We start from the raw sequence: 25,783 nt of genomic DNA, 5'->3' as shown, positions 1-25,783 counted from the left end.
AGAATGTAACTGCACTTAAGTAGCATTTAAAAGACTCACAAAAAAAAGAAATTAAGAGTAGTTCTTAAAAGGCTGTTGGGATATCCTATTAATGTATCTAAAAGTGACCACATTTCAAGACCAGTTAAATATTTTGAAAGGGCTCTTGGGTAAATACCTGGCAAAGAAGACAATGGAGAATGTGCCCCAAACATCTACTCCAAAACCAGCCTGGGGACACAATTGATAATAAAACATTTCAGTGTGAGGGTAACAAGGGCTTTCACAAAATATAAAGACAATTCAAGGCAATGCAAAATAAATTTTTTGTTATAAATAAATGCATGCAGATCTGTTTAGAACATAACTAATAAAAATGTAGACATGGTTACTTTGTTCACTGCTGTATCCCCAGCACCTGGAACGACACCTAGAACTGGTACATGATAGGGCAATAAGCAGTTGTTCAAAGGATGAGTGATTATTTCTGTACCATCATTAAATCGGTAGTAACAAAGTGCAACTTTACAGCCACTCACGTGTGATGATAATAGTGGCATCTGAAGTGAAAGTGCCCTCTCTACTCCTCCATGGTTCCCCTGTTGGGCCAGTTTGGAAGCACGGGTTTGGTCAGCCTCACAAAAGAATGGGCATCATATTACATCACATATGCATCTTTATTCTAAAGGCCTCAAGCTCATGATGTTACCACTGAATTATAGTCTGTGCCTCTTCTGTGTGTCTGTTTAAGGACATCACTTCATCAATTCTCCCCTTTTCCTTCATTAAGTTTCGCCCCCAATGGATTATTTCCAACACGTTACAATTACTGTCATCTTAAAAACAACCACACTTGTGACCCCATCTTCCCCTTCAGCTACTGCCTCAGCTCTCTGCTTGCCTCACCACAGAGCGTGTCGTCAATGCCTGCAGGCACCTGTTCCTCTCCTCCTACTCTCTCTCGAACCCACTCTAGTCAGGCTCTTGCTCTATTGCTCCACCAAAAGCACTCTTCACGTAGTAACCAGTGCTCTCCACATTGCTAATTCCAGTGGTCAGTTCTCAGTCCTTATCTTGCTTGACCAGAAGGCAGCATTTGGCATATCTGACCCCTTACTCCTCCTTGGGACACCTTCTTTTTTAAAAAAAAATTTTCATTTTGTAGATTTTATTTTTTTATACATTTTATTGATTATGCTATTACAGTTGTCCCATTTTCCCCCTTCACTCCCTTCCTACCTATGTTCCCCTCCCTTAGTTCATGTCCATGCGTCTTAAGTTCTTATAGCATTTACATTTCCCATACTGTTCTTGCCCTTCCTCTGTCTATTTTCTACCTACTGTCTATGCTACTTATTCTCTGTACCTTTTCCCCTTCTCTCCTCCTCCCACTCTCCTGTTGCTAACTCTCCATGTGATCTTCATTTCTGTGATTTTGTTCCTGTTCTAGTTGTTTGCTTAGTTTGTTTTTGTTTTAGGTGTGGTTGTTAATAATTGTGAATTTGCTGTCATTTTACTATACATGTTTTTTATCTTCTTTTTCTTAGATGTGTCCCTTTAACATTTCATATAATAAGGGCTTGGTGATGATGAACTCCTTCAACTTGACCTTATCTGAGAAGCACTTTATCTGTCCTTCCATTCTAAATGAAAGCTTTGCTGGATAGAGCAATCTTGGATGTAGGTCCTTGTCTTTCATGTCTTGGAATACTTCTTTCCAGCCCCTTCTTGCCTGCAAGTTCTCTTTTGAGAAATCAGCTGACAGTCTGATGGGTACTCCTTTGTAGCTGACTGTCCCCTTATCTCTTGCTGCTTCTAGGATTCTCTCCTTCATTTTAATCTTGGCTAATGTAATGATGATGTGCCTTGGTGTGTTCCTTCTTGGGTCCAACTTCTTTGGGACTCTCTGAGCTTCCTGAATTTCCTGGAAGTCTATTTCCTTTGCCAGACTGGGGAAGTTCTCCTTTATTATTTGGTCAAATAAGTTTTCCACTTGTTGCTGTTCCTCTTCCCCTTCTGGTACCCCTATAATTCAGATGTTGGAATGTTTGAAGGTGTCCTGGAGGTTCCTAAGCTTCTCCTCATTTTTTTGAATTCTTGTTTCTTCATTCTTTTCTGTTTGGTTGTTTTTTCTTCTGGTCCACTCCATTGATTTAGTCCCAGTTTCCTTTCCATCACTATTGGTTCCCTGTGCATTTCCCTTCATTTCGCTTAGTGTAGCCTTCATTTTTTCATCTAATTTATGACCAAATTCAACCAATTCTGTGAGCATCCTGATCACCAGTGCTTTGAACTGTGTATCTGATGGTTTGGCTACTTCTTGGTCACTTAGTTGCATTATTTCTGGAGCTTTGATCTGTTCTTCTGTTTTGGCCACTTTTTTTGTCTTGTCACTCCTGTTATATACTGAAGGGTGGAGCCTTAGGTGTTCACTAGGGTGGGGCAACCCAGTAGCTGGGTTGTGACGCTGTATGTGGGGGTGGGGTCCAAGAGGAAACAATGGCCCTTGTTCTGTTTTCTCTCAGAATTTGGTCACTTCTGCTGCTTCCCACAAGCAAATTGGGCCCTTCTGGTGCTGGGTTTCGGGTGAGTGGGCTTGTGTGCATTCTAGGATGCTGTGGGTCTCTCCAACGAACTCTCCTGTGATGCTGGCAGTCTCTCCCTGTGCGTCAACCCCCGCAGGTATTTTCTTTTTTTTTTTACCTTTTTATTTTTTATTTGTTGTTCAAGTACAGTTTTCTGTCTTTTACTCCCATCCCAGCCTACCCACCCAGTCCTTCCCCCTCCCTCCCATTTCCACATCCCCCTAGTTTTTGTCCATGTGTCTTTTATACTTTTTCCTGTAAACCCTTCCCCTTTCCCCCTAAAATCTCCTCCTCTCTCCCCTCTGGACACTGTCAGCCTGTTCTCTATTTCAGTGTCTTTGGTTGTATTTTGCTTGTTTGATTGTTTTGTTGTTTAGGTTCCTGTTAAAAGTGAGATCATGTGGTATTTGTCTTATACCACCTGGCTTATTTCGCTTAGCATAATACAGAAACACTTTTTACGATAAAAACACTCAGCAAAGTGGGACTAGAGGGAACATTCCTCAACAAAATAAAGCCATTTATGAAGGACCTACAGCCAGCATCATACTCAATGGATAAAAACTAAAAGCTTTTCCACTAAGATCGGGAACAAGACAAGGTTGTCCACTTTCACCACTTCTATTCAATATAGTATTGGCAGTCCTAGCCAAAGCAATCAGATAAGAAAAGGAAATAAAAGACATCCAAATTGGAAAGGAAGAAACAAAACTGTCATTGTTTGCAGATGACATGTTCATGTACATGGAAAATCCTAGACTCCACCCAAAAACTGCTCGACCTAATAAATGAGTTCAGCAAAACAGCGGGATACTCAGTTAATATCCAGAAATCAAAGACACTTTTGTATACCAACAGAGAAACAGCAGAAGCAGAAATCAAGAAAAAAATCCCATTTGATATAGCAAAAAGAAAAATAAAATACCTAGGAATAAACTTAACCAAGGACGTGCAGAAAAACTACACAACACTAAAGAAAGAAATTAAGGAAGAGACAAACAGAAACATATACCGTGTTCATGGATTGGAAGAATTAACATCATCAAAATGTCCATACTACCCAAAGCAATTTATAGATTCAATGCAATACCTATTAAAGTACCAATGGCGTATTTCATAGACATAGAACAAACATTTCAAAAATTTATATGGAACCATAAACAACCCCGAATAGCAGCTGCAATTTTGAGAAAGAAGAACAAAGTAGGAGGGATCACAATACCTTATACCAAACTGTATTACAAGGCCACTGTAATCAAAACAGCCTGGTACTGGCATAAAAACAGGCACATGGACCAGTGTAACAGAACAGAGAGCCAAGAAATAAACCCAAATCTCTATGGTCAATTAATATTTGATAAAGGGGGCAGCAACATAAAATGGAGTAAAGATAGCCTCTTCAACAGATGATGTTGGAAGAACTGGACAGCTACGTGCAAAAAAAATGAAACCCCATAGGCATTTTTAATCGGTGTTTTGAGGCTTTATTTCCTGGCACTGGGACCCTGGGTTGTGTGGTCTGTCTCACTGCCCAGTTATATGTGTGCGAATGTGGGATCGCTCAGTTAGTCAGCTGCCTTGTTTGCAGTGCCTCACTTCACACTTGCCCCCTCGCTGGGTCTGCCCATTGCTACCCATGCCTAGGATCTTCCAACCGCTGCCTGGGCACCCAAGGTCTGCCCGCTGCCATCTTGCGTGCCTTGGGTGCCTTGCATGCCCAGTGTCACCGCTGCTTGTGCCCTGACCCCTCTCTTCTTGGCCACCCGACTCCACCCTGCCTACCAGTCTGGATGAATGTGTCTATTTCAGTTCCTTGGCTGTCCCACTTCCATACCAGTTTTCTGTCAGTTCTGGTTGTTATTTTGTTTCTAAATTTTTGTTGTCCTTATTTTGGTTGTGTAAGGAGACACAGTGTGTCTACCTATGCCTCCATCTTGGTCGGAAGTGGAACACTTTCTTCATTTGACTTCCAGGACACCAGACTCTCTTGGCTCCTCTCTCCTCACTGGCTGTTCCTTTTAGTGTCTTTTGTTGGTTCCTCCTCATATCCCTGAACACTTAAGGTTAGAGTGTCCAAGGCTCAGTTTTCTGACCACTTCTTTCTTGATCCACTCATTCTCGTGGTGATCTCATCCAGGCTTATGGCTTTAAACACCATCTATTTACTGGACTCTCCTATATTTTTACCTTTAGCCTGGACCTGGAGACCCAAATATTCATCTGTTTCCTCAAAGTCTCTACTTGGATGTCAGACAGTCATGTCCAAATCTGAACTCTCAATCTTCCTCATGTCCCCCAAACCACTCCTCCCACAGGCTTCCCCACCTCAGTAAATGGGACTTCTTTTAGATCAGTGATTTTCAACTGGTGCGCCACAAGAATTTTTGAAACATGCTATACCTAACTATTTAGTCAGGGTCACTGACTTCTTTTCCCTTAGATTGTCAAATTAAAAAGTGATGTCCTGGCCAGTGTGGCTCAGTTGGTTGGAGCATCACCCCGTAAATTGAAAGGTTGCAGGTTTGATTCCCAGTCAGAGCATGTGCCTAGGTTGTGGGTTTGGTCCCCTGTCAGGGTGCTTACAAGTGGCAACCAATCACTGTTTCTCTCTCCCATCGATGTTTCTCTCTGTAAAATCAATAAGCATGTCTTTGGGTGAGGATAGAAAAATTAAAATAAAATCTTTTAAAAATTAAAAATGACAACAGTCAAAATAATAATAGCCATCCAGTGTGAATGCCCTGTCTTGAACCATAAATGCATAGGTCATTTAAGAGAGTTGTATCTTATTGGTCACACTGCAAAATAAGTTTGAGTCTAATTGGTTAATTCTTGAAATCTTTATATATGAGTACAGACATCTGATTTTTTTAAAAAGTTACTTTGGAGCAAAAAGAGTAGGTAATTACTACAACTACTACTACTGCTACTGCTGTAAGTCAGTCAAAATTATACCTATTTTTGTCAGATTGGCAAAAATTATACTTTTTGGTGTGCCACAGAATTTTAGTAACCCGTTTATGTGTGCCATGAAATGGGAAAGGTTGAAAATCTGGAATCGAGATGTTCATGACAAAGCGGTGCCGTCATCCTGGATTCCTCCCCTTCTTCCGTCTTCCCATCCGGTTCACCAGAATATCGTATAGACTCTGAATTCAAAACACAGTACTATCCAGATTCCGGCCACTGACTTGTTAAATTATTTATTCATGTATTGTCTGTCTTCTGCGTTAGAATGTCAGCTTCCCGAGGGGAAGGACTTTTTCTGCTTTCTTCACTGCTGTCCATGGCCTGTAGAACATTGCATAACATGCAATATGCATAACATGCAATATTTATATGCAACATGCAAATAAATATTTACTAAATTAATGAAAGTTTGGCCAATCTTTTAAGCTAAGGGTTGCACCTACAAGGACAACACAGAGAGTGAATAGATTAAAGGAACGGGTATGCAGCACCTTGTTGAGTGCTAGACACTGGATAACCTTGTCTACAAGCTACTCCCATGTGAGTTTGTTAGATCGAGTTTGAGTTTCCTTTTTGAAAACCCGAGATATTTAGAGTTCACTGGGACTTTAGGTCTGACTCCTAATTTTAGAGATCAAAGGCCTGTCCAGGGTCCGGTGATATTGGAGACAACACCATTTCTGATCTGTCACAATACTTTGATATAAGTCACATGAGAATGTAACTGATGTTTCTGAAAACACAAAATTTGTGTTTGTGAAAACACAAAATGTCCAGTCAATTAATTGCATTTTTCTCTTTTCATACACTATTTCGTACCAGTCTGTCAACTTTCTGAGGACTTCAGTCACTTCAAAGGGATGCTTCTAAGGGATGCATCATCACTTCAAAGGGATGATGAGATGCTAAAATAAATCTCCCAAATCATGCAAATCACTTCCTACATTTTGATTCTCCAAAAGTTTTTATTTTCATGCTATTCATGCAGTGAGGCAGTTTGAATGCACAGGCATGTTTCAAAGCTCAGCTGTAGGCTAATGTAGGTGTTCTGAGCATGTCTAAGGTAAGCTAGGCCAAGCTATGATGTTCTGTAGGTTAGATATATTAAATGCATTATGGTATTTTCAACTTATGATGGCTTTATTGGATGTAACCCCACCTAAGTCGAGCCCCTGTGTGTGTTCATGTTTCCCTTCCCTTTCTGGGGAAAATGGTCTTGCCAGCTGGGATCTGTAACAGAAAGCTCTTGTTTCAGTCACAAGTGGCTGTTTGATAGCAGCTCCCTGCTCATGGGCTCGTGAGGCCTCTCTCTTCCTTCCCACTGAATCTCAGGAATCTAGGTAAATGCCAAGCCAAAGAAGCAAGAAGTATTTAAATTCTGCTCTCTGAGCAGATTTTGTAAGTGTTGAGAACAAATTCTTGTTGAAGGATGTGGTTTGATTTGCGAAGGTTGACTTTTTCTCCTGAAGTTCACCAGATTTTGGTTATTTATACATTTTTAAAGCATGTAAACACCTTATGCAAAGGCAACATTTTGCAATTATCCTTCATTTATCCAGAGAGTGTTCTTAGGCAAATTCAACTATACAGAAGCAGAGCTTCTCTGTGGCCAGGATAGATGCTGAAAATTCCATGCTTCACTCACAAGAGCCCTTCCGATTCCCGCACGCTGCCTGTTTCATCATGGAGACTAGTTTGCTGTGGGTTTGCAAGTTTACAAGTATATTGATTTAACTTTGAAACAACTATAAAAAATAATTAAAAGATCTCTCACCACCCAAATTGAACAAATGTAAAGATTTCTGCCAACATAAAAAATGTTTTTAAAGATGCTATTANAATGCACAGGCATGTTTCAAAGCTCAGCTGTAGGCTAATGTAGGTGTTCTGAGCATGTCTAAGGTAAGCTAGGCCAAGCTATGATGTTCTGTAGGTTAGATGTATTAAATGCATTATGGTATTTTCAACTTATGATGGCTGTATTGGATGTAACCCCACCTAAGTCGAGCCCCTGTGTGTGTTCATGTTTCCCTTCCCTTTCTGGGGAAAATGGTCTTGCCAGCTGGGATCTGTAACAGAAAGCTCTTGTTTCAGTCACAAGTGGCTGTTTGATAGCAGCTCCCTGCTCATGGGCTCGTGAGGCCTCTCTCTTCCTTCCCACTGAATCTTAGGAATCTAGGTAAATGCCAAGCCAAAGAAGCAAGAAGTATTTAAATTCTGCTCTCCGGGCCGTTTTTGTAAGTGTTGAGAACAAATTCTTGTTGAAGGATGTGACTTGATTTGCGAAGGTTGACTTTTTCTCCTGAAGTTCACCAGATTTTGGTTATTTATACATTTTTAAAGCATGTAAACACCTTATGCAAAGGCAACATTTTGCAATTATCCTTCATTTATCCAGAGAGTGTTCTGAGGCAAATTCAACTATACAGAAGCAGAGCTTCTCTGTGGCCAGGATAGATGCTGAAAATTCCATGCTTCACTCACAAGAGCCCTTCCGATTCCCGCACGCTGCCTGTTTCATCATGGAGACTAGTTTGCTGTGGGTTTGCAAGTTTACAAGTATATTGATTTAACTTTGAAACAACTATAAAAAATAATTAAAAGATCTCTCACCACCCAAATTGAACAAATGTAAAGATTTCTGCCAACATAAAAAAATGTTTCTAAAGATGTTATTAATTTATTTTTAGAGAGAGGGGAGGATAGGAAGAAAGAGAAGGAGAGAAACATTGATCTGTTGCCTCTCTCATGCCCTGAGCTGAGGACCTGGCCCACAACCAAGGCAATGTGGCCTGACTGGGAATTGAACTGGTGAACTTTCAGTTCTCAGGCCTGGCCCTCAATCCACTGAGCCACACCAGCCACAGTGCCAACATAATAATTTGTAAACAAGAACTCAGAGCTGGTGGGAATAAAAGGCAGGATGGAGAGAAGAGTTTGGAGGCATGAACCCTAACCTGAGCAAGAAACTAAAAGAGGAGATAGAAAAAACTCTAAACTAGACCCAGGGGCTAAAATCGATCATTGTCTGGGCCCAACGATTGTAGGGTTGGCTGCGAAATCCACAGGGAGAAAAAGCCTGAGGAGGGGCGGCCACAGTGTTTGCCATCAGTTTTATTTCCAGCTTTGATCCATCTGCAGAAACTGCTTTACATTTGTTTATGTAAAAATACTTAGGGGCCACACACACACATAAATGGAACTGGTGAAACTGAATAGACTCAAGTGGATTATGTTGACATCAATTTCCTGGTGGAGATACTGTGTTACAATTATGTAAAATGTTACCACTGGGAGAAACCGGGTAGAGTATGTGGGATCTCTCATATTGTTTCTTAAAACCTCATTTGAATTTAAAATTATCTCAAAAGTAAGATAAAAATACTACTTACAGAAGTACATGCTTTAAGCTCTGGGCTGTCCTAGGCTCTGAGGCTACAAGGAGAAACAAATTCCCTGCCTTTCGAGAGGATGAAATAAAGATGAGAAAAGGCCTTGAATTAGCTTTTAAAAGTATATACTCTTTAAGCTGTTTCTTTAAATGGTTGGAAAGGATTTATTGAATATAGAAATGATTATCCAAAAGTCTCTATGTCTTCAAGGAAATATTATCATAAACTTTTATGACATACCCTCATAAGCACTAAAATTAGTGAGTAACAATCCACCCGAGTTCAGATGAGATCATAGGAATACTGTCCTAAAGGTGAGGCTGTCGAGGGTTGGAATAGAACCAAAGAGAAGGAAAATTGACATCTTGTGCCAAAAGGTTTAAAGAGGCTGACTTCACCTCAGTCTTTGTAAGTTTAGATGCGTTTCTGTCTGAAGGGGAACTAAATAATCCCTTATACTTTTATGATCGTATGGAGTTTCATATATTTAAGTTATAAGTGTCTTTAGTGGGAAAAGGCTTTTATTTTTATTTTTTGCTGGAATTAAGAAATACAAATGATACACTGCTGACATAGTGGAATCCATCTTCCAGGAAAAGATTTTCAATCTGCCATACTTTGCCAGACATCTAAAATTTTTTTGCCATGGCCCGGAGGGGTGGGGTGAGGGTGAGTAGAGGCAGGATATTGTCTTCAGAAAAAAAGTAGTTGCGAGCTGGTTCAGGTGGCCACATAATTCATTGCTTCATCCAGGACACTTAAAAAAACTGTTTAGAAATTGTTTTTGTTGAAGTTTAATCTATATGCAGAATTTTGCCTATTTGTATGCTTCGTGTAAATTGGATCATGCAGTATATACTTGTTTATGTCTTGTTTCTTGGGATTGACATTATACGTTGATCCATATTGTTGGGTGAAGTACTAGTTGTAAATCGTTTATTCTCTTTGCTGCATTATATTTTTCCACAGTGTGAATTAATATATCACAATTTATTTCTTCATTCTGAGCATGGACATTTGGGGAGTTTCAGGTTTGGGCCATTACAAGTAGTGCCACTAATAATATTCTAGTACACGTCTTTTAGTGAACATAGTTCTTTGGATTATACACCCAGGAGTGGAATTGCTGGATTATAAAGCACTCATAAATTTAGGTGAAGCAGATACTGCTAATTATCTGAAGTGTTTATTCTCATTTAAACTCCCATCAGCATAACATGAGAGTTTTGATTGCTTCACATTCTCTTCAATATTCAGTATGTTTCATGTTTAGCCATTCAGATATATGGTAGAGATATTCTCATTTGATTTTAATTTGCACTTCTCTATTGAATAATGAAGTTTATATCATATGTTTATTAGCCACTTGGATATATTCTTTTGTCTATTTAAATCTTTTTGCGTATTTTTCTAATCCTCAGTTTGCCTTTTCCTTACCAAACTAAAACATTTATGTAAAGAAACCATAATTTAGTTTTGGATGTGTGAGGTTGAGATATTTGGGAAGAATCTATGTCAAAAAGCCTCTGGACGATTTGAGTGTGGAGTTCAGAAGGGAGATCTGGGCCGGAGATGAAAATCTGGGAGTCCCTGCTGTGCAGGTGGCACCTCAGGGACAGATTAGATGACATCACCCACAGAGAGCTCAGGACAGAAAAGTCCAGGACTAAGCCTGAGGGGCCTCAAAGTTTGTTCACAAGTTGGGAGTGAAGGAGATGACAGCAAAAGAATCTGAGAAGAAACCATGGAGAGGCAGGGAAGTGGGAGAAGCAGGAGGCAAGAGAAAAGGGTTTCATGGAGGGGAGCATTCAGTGTGTCGCAGTGTTTATCTTGTGTTGATATTAAAAGAAAAACAACCAAACCACATTTCGCCCTCTTTCTTCTCCCTCCAGCCATCACCGTATACAGACTACCATGGACCTGGAAGTGCAGCAAGCTCCTGATGAAGTCCATCCACGCAGGGCTAAACGCTGTTGCAGCCACTCTTGCCATTATTTCTGTAGTGGCTGCTTTTGACTTCCACAACACCTTGAAAATCCCCAATATGTACAGTCTGCATAGCTGGGTTGGACTGGCAGTTGTCATATTGTACATGTTACAGGTCAGTACCTCAGCATATTTACAGATACGATGTAAAAAGTAAAACAATTCAGATGCTATAGATGTTTTTTGTAAATACAAGGTGGTGGTGGCGGGGGGCACCCAAAAGAACCGGAATTTAATTATAAAAAATTGTGTTTATTCTTAGATGTTTAAACTTCATTTACCTTCAAAGTACTCTCCGTCTGATGCAATACCCCTAGGAAGGTGTTTTTCTCACTGCTCAAAACAGTCTTTGAACTTGTTGATTTTGATGCTTTTTAGTGCTTCTGCCATTTTTTGTTTCACCTCTTCCACATCAGCCAAAATATTTCCCTTTGAGGACATTTTTCACCAGGGAAACAAAAAAACCATTTGTTCAGGGCAAGACTGGTTGAATAGGGAGGGTGGGGCACAAGGGTCAAGCCATTTTTTGGTCAAAAACTGCTGAGCACTCAGCACAGTGTGGGCAGGTGTGCTCATAAATCCCCCATCATGAAATGGGCAAACACAGTAAAAAGAGTCTTCAAAAAAATTTCACTGAAGCCAAACGCAACCTCTCACAACAATGCCAGCTGGTACACTGATACAGATGGGTTCCTAGAACACTCACTTAGTGGGAGAAGCCTATACTACAAGGGGTCTGCCCTCCAGAAGATAATTCCAGTTTTGGGGGGTCTCCCCTCTTAGTTTGTTAGAGATCATGTTCTTATTCCCACTAATCCTTGTTCTACTTGTTTCCATTATAAGTAGTTTCCCATAGAGGGGCTCGGGAACTGCAGAATTCAGCGTATGAGTTTGAATGTCAGATCTAAATATGGGCATGTGTATATAGGGAAATTGCCATCTAATAGCAGTAGACAGCTACTGTTGAAACTTCATGTGTTATGTGCTGAATCTTCAGGCGATGGCTGTGCCTAGCTCAGATCTCCTGTCCACGAGTGAATTTTCCTGCAGTTGCTCAGTCCCTGCCACGTATCTGGGAGACAGCTTCCTCTGCTGCCACTGGCTGGTGGGCTCTCGTTCTTAGAGAGCAGGATGGCCACAGCAGGGAACGTTGACACGATGACAGGTGCTTTGGGTCCCTTTTAAAAAAGGGTCCCCTCTTTGTAAAAAGATTTTATTTATTGATTTTTAGAGAGAAGGGAAGAGAGGGAGAAGGAGAGGGAGAGAAACATCCATGAGCTACCTCCTGTACCTCCTGTACACAACCTAGGCATGTTTCCTGACTGGGAATCGAACCTGTGACCTTTCACTTTGCAGCATGATGCCCTACCCATTGAACCACACCGGTCAGAGCGCTTTGGGGACCCTCTTGACTTACTGGCATCTCTTCAGGATTTTTCTTAGCTGTCTCTCCTGCTTCCAGTGGCTCATTCCCCTGGCATTGCTCCACCTCCTTTGCACTGCCTAGGAATGCAGAGTTCTAGAGCCCGAGCACTGTGTGAAATATTCTGCTTCCCTCATGTTGCCCTTTAAGTGACATAGCCTTTGCAGACGCTGAGGACACACAGGTTACACAGTTAATGGCAGAGCTGGGACTCATACCCAGGTGTGTCCAAGTTCTGGGCCCTCCCCAGGAGCACTTGGTTCTGTTGTTTCCATGATGCTCCCCGGACCACCCAGCCCGTGTCTGAGCATTCTCAGGGGAGGGCTGAGGAACAGAGTGGATACCACCCAGCCTCTCTGTAGCATCCCGGTGACAGGGTTCTGTACTTCTGAGTACAGTAGTGAAAATGGACCAAATAAGGCATACTTCAAACATCTGGAAAGATGTGCACTTGAGTGGTAACACTGTTGGTCTCTAGCTGGCTGCATTCCAGTTGATTTTTTTTTATTTTCACTTTTTAAAAATGTATTAAATCTACCAGCAAAAAGTTTTATTTTATTTTTTTATTATTCTATTACAGTTGTCCCAATTTTCCCCCTTTGCTCTCCTGTGCCCAGCCCATCACCCGGTCCCACAGTCAGTCCCCACAGTGTTGTCCATGTCCATGGGTCATTCATACACGTTCGTTCACTAGTCCCTTCCCCTTCTTTCCACCATTATCCCTCCCTCCTCCCCTGTGGCCACTGTCAGTCTGTTCCCTGTTTCCATGTCTCTGGTTATATTTTGCTTGCTTGTTTATTTTGTTGATTAGGTTCCTCTTATAGGTGAGATCGTATGGCGTTTGTCTTTCACCACCTGGCTTATTTTGCTTAGCATAACACTCTCCAATTCCATTTGTGCTGTCGTGAAGGGTAGGAGCTCCTTTCTTTCTGCTGTGTAGTATTCCATTGTGTAAATGTACCACAGTTTTTTGATCCATTCACCTACTGATGGGCACTTAAGCTGTTTCCAGCACTTGGCTATTGTAAATTGTGCTGCTATGAACATAGAGGTGCATAAGTTCTTTTGAATTGATGTTTTGGGATTCTTAGGTCTTTTTACTTTCTGAATCTTCTAAACACACAAGCATTCCTCCCATAGTAGTAGTAGTAGTAGTAGTAGTAGTAGTAGTAAGTTTTTAAAGTTTAAAAAAAGCTTTCTACACCAGATATGCTTTTTTTATTATTAAATTTATGCCTTTTAATCTGGATTTTCTAAAAACCAATTTATACTTTGCTCTATATCTTAGTACGTAAAATTAAAAATATCTAGGGATTAGCAGAAACAAGAATACTTACTCTAAGATCTATGGGTTTTAGCTAAAAGGATTCTCAGGGGAATATAAGTTTTTTTAAAAACTTAAAATATGTGAACTAATTATTCACTTAAGAACCTAAAAGAGAATAGCAAAATAAACCAGGAAAAATAAATAAAGACCCCTCCCTCCCCAAAAAGCCACCAACAGTCATGTTAACGTTCGCCATTGCTGCCATGACAAATTACCACAGACTTCATGGCTTAAAACAACACCACTTTATTCCCTCGCAGTTTCTGTATGTCAGAAGTTTAGGTTGGCTTGGCTGGTTTCTCCACTCGGATCTCACAAGGCCAAAATCAAGGTGTTAGCTGGCCTGGGCTATTATGGGTAGACTTGGGGTACAATCAGTTTACAGCCTAATTTAGGTTATTGGGAGAATCCAGCTCCTTGTGGTTATAGGACTGCGGTACCTGGTTTCTTGTTGGCTGTCAGCTGAGGACCGTCCTCAGCCCTGTAGTCCTCTGTGTGTTTGCCTCCACCTCAGAGCCAGCAATGGGGCACTGAGCCTGTTTCGCTGGCTTGGAGCCTCTTTGACTTCTTCCTTCTCATCTCCTTTCCCTCCAGCTTTTAAAAAGGCTCATGTTATTAGATTGGGCTGCTCAGATAATCCAGGACTATCTCCCAATCATAAAAATTTCTAACTTAATTACATTTGCAGAGTGTCTTTTGCCAGTAACATAACATACTCACAGCTTCTCAAGATTATGGCATGGACATCTTTTCAGAAGAGGGGTCTCGATTCAGCCTATCACAGCTGTATATAAAAGGGGTCTTTGCATAAGAGAGAGGGGTCTTTACTTATTTTTCCTGATTTATTTTGCTATTCTCTTTTAGGTTCTTAAGTGAATAATTAGTTTATGTATTTTAAGTTGTCTTGCCAAAAAAAGTATTTAAGCTTATATTCCCCTGAGAACCCTTTTAGCTAAGACTCATAGATTTTAGAGTAAGTATTCTTGTTTCTGCTAATCCCTGGATATTTCTAATTTTACGTACTAAGATACAGAGCAGAGTATAAAATTATAAACAAAATTATAAATAAAATTAAAGGCTGGTTCTTTTAAAAACTGAGATAAAGTAGGTAAACCACGGTAAACTTAATCTTTTAAAAAGTTAACAAAATATGAAGCATTCAGAATGACAAGGAATATAAATCAGGATAGGTGATTAAATTGTAATATATTGTTATATACTTTAAAATTTCAACGAAAGAAAAGGATTCCTTTCTTGCCAGATATAAACTATCAAATTTGACCCAAGAAAAATTGGAAACCTAAACAGACTGATAACATTAGAAAAATTTGGTAAGGTCAATAGAAATATATCACTAAAAAAAAGGCATCAGATCCAGGTTGTTTTACACCTTCAACCTTCAAGGAGCAATACTTGGAACTATCCCAGAGCACTGGGAGGAAACAAGCTCCTCTTAGATGTGCCCCCGCTGTGCACGGAATACTTTCATGCCTCATGTGGCGGCTCTGCGGGTGAACACCTTTACCAGCATCCATCCGCAGCCATCAGCTTAAACTATGAAATACTGCAGATATTTCCATTAAAAAATAAACAAGGCATAGATGCTTGCTACCATTGTTATTCAATTTTGTTTCAAAGGTTTTAACTAATGTACAAGATAACGAAAAACTCTGTATAGATGATAGAACATTTGCTGAGGTAGTACTGCAGAGTTGGAGGACTTAAACTCACATGTCTCAAGACTTATTAAAAAGCTACTATAATCGAGACAGTGTGGTATTGATGCTATGATGGAGAAGTAGCCCAGTGAGGTGGGTTACAGAGGCCAAACCAAACCTACACATAAATACGGTGACTTGATTTATGATGTTAAGTGACATCAAAGGGAGAAGCATGTACTTGTCAGTAAATGGTGTTAAGTCAACTACGTGGACATGTAAAAATGATATAAACCTTGATTCCAACGTGATACAAAAGTCATTTCTAAATGGACTGAAGATCTAAATGTTAAAGGGAAATCTATAAAGCTTTTGGAGAAAAACAAAAACATGCCTTAATAATTTTTAGAGATAGGCAAATGTTTCTTAGAGATGACAGAAAAAATTAGTTTTGAATGAAAATTTGATATGTGTTATTAAACCCATAGGAGTACGGTCATTTTATGGAAGGAGCAAGAATTTTACGAGGGTGGAGGAAACGGGGAGAGGTTAGGAAAGTGTACAAACCACAGCTCTAAGGTATAGAAGGCCTGAGTATCTAATACAAACTGTTGCGAAAGCACTGCATCTTGTAATTAAAATGTTAAGAGAGTAGAACTTGTGTTAACAACAACAAATAAGATACACGTGTGAGGCGATGGATGTGCTAAGTGACTAGATGGAGGGAATCCTTTCACGGTGCATCCATATATCAGATCACTGAGAAGTACACTTCAAATACCTTATAATTTTATGTCGATTATACTTCAGTAAAGCTGAAATTTCAAAATCGAAAAAAATAGAAAATTTGTGACTATCTTTTCTGTCTCCATATCATATAATGTATGTCTAAAAACTCAAGAGATGACTACAAATAATAAGAGAATGTGAAAGGTGTCTGGATATAAGAAAGTCATGCATAATCCAATGACTTTTGCTGATACAAGAATAACCACCTAGAATAAGTAGTAGAATCCATTTATAATATGGATTTAAAAAGCTTTAAAGCACAGAAATAAAATGAGCAATGAGAATACAAGTTCTATGTATAGAATATGTAAAATACTATTAAATCTTATTAAAAACAAGACGTGACATGATTAGAGCAATACCATGTTACTGAAAGAGAAAAAATAAATATCTTTCCCTCTTCAATGAATACTTATGTTTAATACGAGTTTAATTTTTATCCCAATGAAAGTCTTAAACTTTATGCAGAAGAACAAATACCCAAGAATAGCCAGGAAAACTTTACAAAAGAAGTGAAAGGAGACTTGTCTTATTAAAAACAACTTATTAACACAGGAAAAACAAAATACATGTGTGGGAAGAACAGAGAGGACAGAAACAGTCCAAACGTGTGTGAGAGCTTTCTCTGTGGCATAAATGGCATTTAACTTTTGTGGAGAAAACATGCTTATTTAATAAATGCCACTACCAAAATTGACAATCATTTTAGACAAAAAAAAATCAGATAGATTAAAGGTTTAAATATAAAGTAACCAAAGCCAATGAAAAGAGAAAAAGAAAAATAAGAGGCATCTAATTTGTATAATATGAAGTAGGGGAGGCCATACAGTTGACCCAAAATCCAGAAGATGTAAAGCAAAAAAGAAGACATAATGAACTACATAAAATGTTAAATTATATGTGACAAAGTCACCAAAGTCAACAGAAACTGCACAAAGAGATATGGAAGCAATCATGTCATGTGTTAAGGGTTAATAATGTATTTAATGAACAAAACTCCTAAAAATTAAAATAAAAGGGCAACCCAATAGAAAAATGAACAAAAAGATTTGGACAAGCAGTTTAAAGAAGAAAAAATCAAATCACCAAGAGTGTATGACAAAATGCCCAGCCTCACTGAGAAATTAGGGAACTGGAAGTGAAAAATCACGCCCCCCAGAGACTGAAGCTGTCATGGACAGGAGGTCGAGGGTCCTGCTTTATACTTGCTGATGGGACATTGAATTGTCACAAAATTTTAGGGAAGTAGTTCGTTAATATCTACTGATTTAGAAAAAAAGTATGCTTACTTTTTGACCTAGCAATCATATATCTGTTGGGAGCAGAAATAAAATACTGTCACATAAGGTTGTCTAAGAAGGGTACTTCGTGTAGTCAGGAAGTATAGTCAGGAAGTGGGAAGCAACCCAAATGTCCAAATAAGGAAATGAAAGACTAAATAATCTTGTAAATCCATATTGTCAGCTATTGCACAATTATTACAAAGAATGTCACTGTATCTACTGATCAACAGTGAAATCCACGATATGTACTTCAGTGTGAAAAACCACTGAAGAGCAATGTGTCTTAAAAAATGTCATTTTGAGGAAAAAGAGGAAAGAAAAAAGGAAAAAAGCATATATATGTACAAATGAGTAAAGAAAGGTATGGGAGTATATACCAGCCTGATAATATTGTGGGCATGGGTGGGACTGGCTGGGGCGGGACTATTCATTTTTAAACTCCATGTTGTTTGATTTGAACATGTCGCTCTTTTGTTTGAAATAGAAGCCACATATGTTGCATAAAAATCATACATACGTAACTTCTTAAACTAAATTAAGCAAACAATGGCCCCTTATCTCAGTTGTGAGCACCGTGTGATGCTGGGTGCCTTCTGGCTGTTCTCTAAGGAGCCAGAGAGTGGCTTCCTGTGGCGGACCCCAGCTAGTAGAGTCCACCGGTTGTGGCTGGCAGTGAGAATGAATGCACAGGCGACAACAATCCTGTGGAGAAAAAGGGAAGAGCACGACTACTCTCTCAAGGGGAGAGTGCCTATGGGTGCCTCGGCCACTCCCTCAAGAGGGGAGCACCCCGACCCTTGCCTAGACAGGCTTTTATTGTTTTCCTGGGGTCTTACATCAGAGAAAGATTTATTATCTATTATATAGAATATTGTTGTCTACATTTTAGGTACAACCAAGAAAATGAAAATAACGTGCAGAGAGGAATGGCGATGAGCTGATTAGCTCTGTCCTTGGGAAAACTCACAAAGGCTTTGGAAATTACCTTGAAGATAGACAATACACATTCGTTGTTTTAGACCAGGGTGATGGAGTTTTAGCAAGAGCAAGCCATAACAATCTGTATGCATTTTCTAGGCCTGATTCCCACAGGAAAACTCGGTTTGAAGGTCTGGCTCCTGCCCACCACTTCACTTCTGTAGGTTTTCCATACAGAGCTGAGTCACATTTGCCAGGTCAAGACAAACTGGTCCCCTACAGCTCCCTCTTCCTGTTCTGGAGAAAATGACTCAGTTCCAGCTTTCTTTTCTTGTTGCACAAAAGCTGTTTTTAAGTGTTTGCATTGCTTGTCCACAGAAGTAACAGGACAGATCGCCCAAGTGTGCTCAGCAATAAATTAGATAAAAAACATTTCCTTTCCCATTGGAAAGACACCACTTTGAAGCTTGCTTTCTTCATTTTTGATAGGAACCAGCTCTGTCCTTACTACAATTTACATAGATGCCTGCCTCCGTAGTCTTAATTGCAAAACTACCAGCCTTAAAAATACACTTTTGACACAAATGTGTTTCTACCAGATTTCTTAAGTTAAGAGGGAAAGGGGAAGTGGTTTCTCTTTCTGAAGAGGAGGACTCTGAGTGGACGTTGTCCCAGCTACCACTGTGGGTGCAGAGCAGGAAAGTGTACTCGGAGCAAGGGAAGCAGCCTGCTTCTGGCCGATTTACAAAAACACCAGCGCCTGTGCGCAGCAACACCAAGTCTAGTTTTGCGCCGCTCATTCGTCCACATCTGTGAGGTCGGTTTGCACTACCCCCTCAGCACGGCCCAGGGGTGCCTGTCGTGGGCTGTGACGAGCGTGGGAGAGATTGTCGAGATCGATCCTCCCACCTTGGTGCTACTCAGTTTGGTTTAGCCACGTGTGTAAAATCAGAATTTCACCTGCCAAAGGAAGCTAGTGTCTAGTTGTTTCAGCAAATAAAGGAAGGAGGGAAGGGGGCAGGCAAGCGGCGAAATAGTACAATTAAGAAGACGTGAGAGGTCTTCACACTTCCTCATGCATATCTATGGATTATGAAGCATTTCAAGTGTAGAATTCTTTTCCACTTGTAACATCTAGCCTCTGGGGCACTTTTTAAAAATAACAAAGTATTGCATGTATATTAAAGTTATACAGTACAATACAATTGATTTCCATGATTCCACCATCCAACCTAATTTAGAAAACATTGAATCCCAACCCACCTTGATCCCGCATCTCTCTACCTATCCCAACCCGTAGAGGTGACCATTTTCCTGAAGTTTTTTTTCTCATTCTCTGTTTTTTCTTATAATTTTATTATGTACTGTGAATCCCTAAGCAACATATCACTTATGTTTGCCTTAGCTTTTTAAAGTTTCGTAATATATGTACTCTAACGCAACTATGTTTTAATTCTTCTACCCGTTTTCTTTTCATTGAACTAATTCAATGATGTCATTTCCTCTAGCTCATTTTACTTTTATTCTCCATCGTATTAATATACCACAGATTTACTTATTCATTCTCCTGCTATTAGACATTTTGGGCTATTTTTAATTATTTCCTGTCACAAACAATGCTGCATTGGACATTCACGTACATGTTTCCTGGGTCTCCTGTGTGCAGAGTTTTCTCTGGATGTATACTTAGGAGTGGAATTATCAACTCCACCTAAAAAAATAATGCTAAGTTGTTTTCCAGCCTGGTTGACCCCAATTACGTTCCCATCAGCAGTGTGTGCAAGCTCCCATATGGCACCTTCTTGCCAACATGCATCCTCTTCAAACGTTTTAATTATTGCCAGAGTAGTGGGTGTGGAATGATGCCTTCTTGTGGTTTTAATGTCTATTTTACTGAGTGCTTATATTTTCCTTCCAAGAAACACCTGTTCATATCTTTGTCTATTTAAGAAATGAATTTCTTTTTCTTTTTCTTGGTGACCATTTCATGGTGACCTCAAAAGGAATCTGACATAGAAATCCTAGTTTCCGAAGAACTAGAAGCATTCTGAACCACCAAGGGGGACCTTCTGGGCCATATCTAATATGCTCAGGCAGTTTCAGCATTAAGTGGACAATAAAATATGCAAGCCAGCCTATCAAATGCATTTTCTGATTACTCTCCATTGGCGGCGACCATTGCGTAGACACTGCTTCTAAATGTGCTTAAGGCCTCGGGCCCCTTCTGTCTCCGAGCTTCTGACACCCCATCAGTCCCCGGTCTCAGTCGGGAAAGATGAGCAGCGATGCTAGTGTTTCTCCCCATTCTCCTCTCTCCTCACACTTGTTTCGCTAGGGGAGTAGATCCTAAATAGGAACTAAGAAAAGAAAAGTCCCTTTAAACTCAGCTGAGTCATCTCTATTTTCATGAGGAGAAGAGTACTTAGCAGTCAGGGGGTGCGAGGCAGCAAACTGAAACGGAAGGTGTTAAGCTTTCACGGGAGTCTTGCTGGCTTCTCGGCGGAAGAATTAAAACATAGGTATTGCTCTAGGGATTTACTTTTCAAGAAAACGAAGCTCACTTTTCGGTAGCACTCATTTCTTCCTCATTAAACAAAAACCTTCTTCCCACATGGTTTTGTTAGGTTGACCCGACTAAATGTGTCTTAATATTGTAACTGGTTTTAGTGACTTAAACTTTTTATTCCCCTTCCTGCTTGGCAACCTTAGGAAATTGATAAAAAACAAAACAAGCCAGCACCGGAATGGTCACTGTAGGCTTGTTAATGCAATGATAGCAAAAAAATGGAAACTGGAATATCCCTAAGTAAAGAACTGAATAAATTATATGACATGCTTAAAATAGAATATTAGCTATTAAAAAGAATCAACTAGATAATCATGTGTTGATATGAGAAGATACCCAAAAACACGAGATGCAAAACGAACGTGTCTGGACACACGCACACGCAGAGCTTCTCTGGACAGACGCTGTAGAAGGTGGCGACAGGTGCTGCCGTCGGGCAGGACGGAGCTAGAGTGCGGAAGCGGACTTTGCCTTTATGCCCTTGGTTCTACATGGAATGTTCTCTTGTTTTGCGCATACTGTTTTTAAAGTAATAATATTAAAGTTACTGTAGTTAATACTTACAATTAAATAACCTTTGCATTTTGAATGTCTAGCTTCTCCTAGGTTTTCTCGTCTTTTTGCTTCCTTTCGCTCCACTGTCTCTCCGAGCATTTCTCATGCCCATACATGTTTATTCTGGAATCTTCATCTTTGGAACAGTGATTGCAACAGTGCTGATGGGACTGACTGAGAAACTGCTATTTTCCCTGTAAGTTACATAGTTCTCCTAATTGTATACTTAAGCCATAAAATGTTAAATACATGTTCATTGGAAAAAGGCAATAAAATGTAACAAAAATTTTTAAATGTTAAACACTAAAAGTTTTAAATATTTATGCTTGAAACATTTATTATATTCTATGTAATACAATATAGCATTGTATATAATATTATACAATTTATTATATTAAACAATACAACATTGCTAAATGCTTGAAGGAGGGCTGAAGGGCCTAACAAATTGTACTGCTCTGAAAACACCTATTGACATCATGTGTGCCCTTACAGTCTTTTTGATGTGCATGTTTTTATTCATTGGAATTGCGGTGTATGTACATTTTCATATCATTCTCTTTTTATTACATTTTTTTTCATTTATTGATTTCAGAGAGAGGGGAAGGGTGGGAGAAAGAGAGGGAGAGAAACATTGATGTGAGAAACATTGATCAGTTGCCTCCCACATGTTGTCCAACCGGGGACCAAACCTGTAACCCAGCCATGTGCCCCTGACCAGGAATCGAACCCATGACCTTTTGGTCTGCAGGACAAAACCCAACCAACTCCAGCCAGGGTGATCTTTTTTCATTTTCTAAGTGATACAGGTGCTCCAGATACTATGTTATTTTCATACTACTGATTCTTTAAACAATTGTATACTCTTCCATTGAGTGAATTATAGCATAAATTTCTCCTTGATATCAAGCTTTAAGGGAATTGCACTGAAGCTGTACCAGTGTGCATTTTGAGCAGATAAATTCAAAGCTGGCTGGCATGTTGCTGTCTCACTATTTGTAATTGGACACTCTCTTTTTATTTGTAGGAACAATCCTGCCTACAGTACATTGCCACCAGAAGGTGTTTTCGCCAATGTCCTTGGCCTTCTGATTCTGATCTTTGGAGGCCTCATTTGTTGGATAGTCACCAGACCACAGTGGAAACGTCCTAAAGAACCAAATCTGACCCTCCATCAGCCCAATGGCGGTACTCCCGAGCGAGTGGAAGGCTCCATGGCAATCAACTTTGGCGAGATGGACAAATCCAACTCAGAGCTGAATGATGAAACAGCAGCGAGGAAAAGGAATGTGGCCCTTGATGAGGCTGCTCAGAGATCCACCATGTAAAATGTTGTAGAGGTGTGACCTGGTGACTTCGCTAAACTTGCTCTATGGTTTAGCTTCTCCTGTTTAGCCATAAAATGATTGAGCTTCATAGAGTTAATATTTGTGTTAATCCTGCAATAGGATTTCTTGAAAGAGTGTCTGAGTGAGGCCTGTGAACTTGCCTGGACTGGAAAGGAGATGGTGGATGTAAATAATCGCAGCTGTGAACTGTGGTTCTGTTACCTCTTGTTGAGGACCAAAGCATCCTGTGCCTTGCAGAGAACAGATGCTCAAACTGTGTCTGTTTGTTGTTAACCTGAAAACCTGGCAGCCCTGGAAGTTTTTCTAAAACTCAACTTAGTCCCAAGGCTTCCCTGGGGTTTGCCATATTTTATCATCCATTTCCAGACTTAATTAGAATGGGAATATGCCTGTATTCTTAAGCAGCATAAACTGTTCTAAAAATCTCAAAGAGCACTTTCCTCAAGTTCCTGTTTCTACTTTTTAAAAGTACTTGCATGGCACTTGCTATGTGCCAGACGCTATTCTAAGCACTTTGCAAATCTTAGCTTATTCAGTCCCCAGATGAACCTTAAGAGGTAGGAGCTATTATTGTCTCTACTTTACGGATGAGAGATCTGAAGCTTGAATGGTTGGTAACTTGCCTCAAAGTCCTAACTGGTGGAACTGAGATTCAAAACCTGCCAGTCTGGCTCCTCAGTATATGAGTTTAACCACTCCATTAGCTATTGTTTTCTATTGTATACTAATTTGCACTTACTTTGACCCTTCCCTATATAGATTTCAGTTGCTGGCATGCAGTGGAGCCATTAATGCTAAGCTTTTTGGCCTTTTTTCCCAGGGCAGGCTCCTCAGATAACCAAAGAAATAGGTCCCAGGCACCTTCCACTGCCTGCGTTGCAAGCCATGGCCTGCCCTGGTGCCTCTTTGTGCGTCAAGTTGTGTCTTGACGACAAAGAAAGGTCTGGACAAGAACATTTGTAGATTTCAGAATAATCAGTCACAATTTTTGTTCTTCACAGTCTTAGCTGCCGAACAGTTTTGGGTTTGAAGATAGGAGAGGCTTACTTCATGGTCTGCCCTTCCTGGGGGCAATAGCTGGGGGCTGCCCCAGATCTGGGGGGTGGATTTTAGGGGATATCTTGAGCTCTGTGTTCTCAGTAGTGAATTGAGACTCAGAGGTGACAGCTTTAGTGCATGGAGACCTCTCTGGGCTGACTTAAATTCAAACCTAGAGCCTTGCTGTAATAGTGTTTTTTATTTGGGAATCAATCAATTTTTGGTTTCCCCCCGTTGTGAAAATGGGGCATTTTAATGTGGATAAACACCTTATACTTTTATACCAAGCACATTCAACTTTTTTGGTGTTTAGTGGATTTCCTTTTAGGATAACTGGCAACTCCTTCCATAGATTGCATATTGAATATACTTCATCACACCCCGTAAGCTTCATGGATAACCATTCAAGAGTCCCTAACCGAAACACTGTTTTCTTCTTACACAATTCTATTTCCGAAATTGGTAGTAGTAGTCAGAAGGACTGTCAGTGCCCAGCTCAATGCCTGGCAAGTAGTAGGCACAATTCCATTTAACAGTAAAGCATACTACAATTTTGGTACTAAGTAGGAATAATTCCATTGTCACACACAAGCATTTGATAAACAGATGTTTCATTACATGGTGAGGCACAGAATTCCAGGAGTTTTTTGCGGGGAGGGGTCAGTGACAGCCTCAAAAATTCAGACCTCCATTCCATTTTATACAGGCCAAGAAAGGTCATCAGTCGAAAGTTAATTATGGATTGGTGCTTCAATATTCTGCTCCATTGCCAGGTATTCAAGCACCCAGCGTCTCAGCCCTTCCGTTTACCTTCCCTGCGGACTAATCTTAGGGTAATCGTACAGATACCACAGGATCTTCTCGCTCTTTCTCAGCCTCTAGGAAAACAATGCACAATCAAAGATACCTAGAAAAACTTTCTGTTTGAGGCTTCTTTCAACGGGGGTTCTATTCTAAAGATAATTGTTGTTTTATTTTTCGAAAGCTAACATTTGCTTCCTAAAGCATCTCTCCCAAAAATATTTTGTTAAAAAGCCCAGGAAAAGAATAGGGGAGAAGAAAACGTTAAGTATCAATTGCAAGCCAGTGACTGAAATCTCCACAAATACTTACAGTTTATATCACCTGCAGAGATGACCTGGTTTGGCTTACTCTGTCATCTAATTTCAGGGCGAAAAAAGCTTTATTTGAACACTCATGTAAATTGACACTAACTCCTTTTCTCTGGAAGGGTTTCTTCTTGAGAAATTGGAATATATGTTTTGATTTAATGTTATCAAAAGCGTACAGCTTCCTATGTGCCTTGTGTCAAACGGAGTCCACCCTCCGAGGTACTTTCCTTTCTTTGCGTGGTTTCATTTCAGCTGTGATGATGAGAAACAGCATCTCAGACCTTACGATCACATGGCAAAGAAATGATCACACCTTCTCAGGGCTACTGACCAGTGGTTTCTGTTTCTAAAATAAAGAGGATGGCTTACTTTTAATTAGGCTACTTTCCCCACTGAGTTGGAAACTCCCGTTGTCATACCAGTTGACCACAGCTGCCAAATCTAAAAGCTCAAAGGAGTAGAGGCTTGTGCTAATTTTATTGCCACACGATAGAATATGTATCTTGGCCTGTCCTTTCTTCAGATTCCACCAGGAAATTGTAACTGCTATGTCTTAGAGCTGCGCATAGAAAAGTATAGAAGAAAGACAACTATTATTTTTTATTCTTTATACGGTACCTGGAAAAGATGTGTATGTTTAAATTTGTCTTTTTATCTCAGCACATTTATGGAAAAATATTAAATATTCCTGAATATTTTAAAATATTGTAGAAGAAAATACGCACCTATTTTTCTTGACTTGTTTTTATATAGCAATAAAATTATATAGCAATAAAATAATAAAATTATTTTGCAACCTATTTGTCTGTGATATCCATTTGTTGAGGCTAGCAGGAGTAGGCATTGTTCTAAA

At 39.8% G+C, this 25,783-nt stretch overlaps 1 protein-coding gene across 1 annotated transcript in view; it reads left to right on the top strand.

Annotated features, from left to right (window-relative positions):
- CYBRD1 (cytochrome b reductase 1) overlaps positions 1–25,361 on the top strand; it is a 29,442-nt gene extending 4,081 nt beyond the window's left edge. Inside the window, exons 2-4 of the mRNA XM_037044468.1 lie at positions 10,819–11,027; positions 21,473–21,627; positions 22,459–25,361. Coding sequence (XP_036900363.1) covers positions 10,819–11,027; positions 21,473–21,627; positions 22,459–22,759 — 665 coding nt within the window. The 3' untranslated portion in view covers positions 22,760–25,361. The remainder of the gene's footprint in view (positions 1–10,818; positions 11,028–21,472; positions 21,628–22,458) is intronic.
- Positions 25,362–25,783: the final 422 nt, after the last annotated feature.

This window comes from Sturnira hondurensis, unplaced genomic scaffold (genome assembly GCF_014824575.4).
Source record: "Sturnira hondurensis isolate 20B ecotype Veracruz unplaced genomic scaffold, ASM1482457v3 Scaffold0004136, whole genome shotgun sequence".
NCBI lineage: Eukaryota > Metazoa > Chordata > Mammalia > Chiroptera > Phyllostomidae > Sturnira > Sturnira hondurensis.
This window is presented reverse-complemented; position numbering and strand designations above follow the sequence as displayed.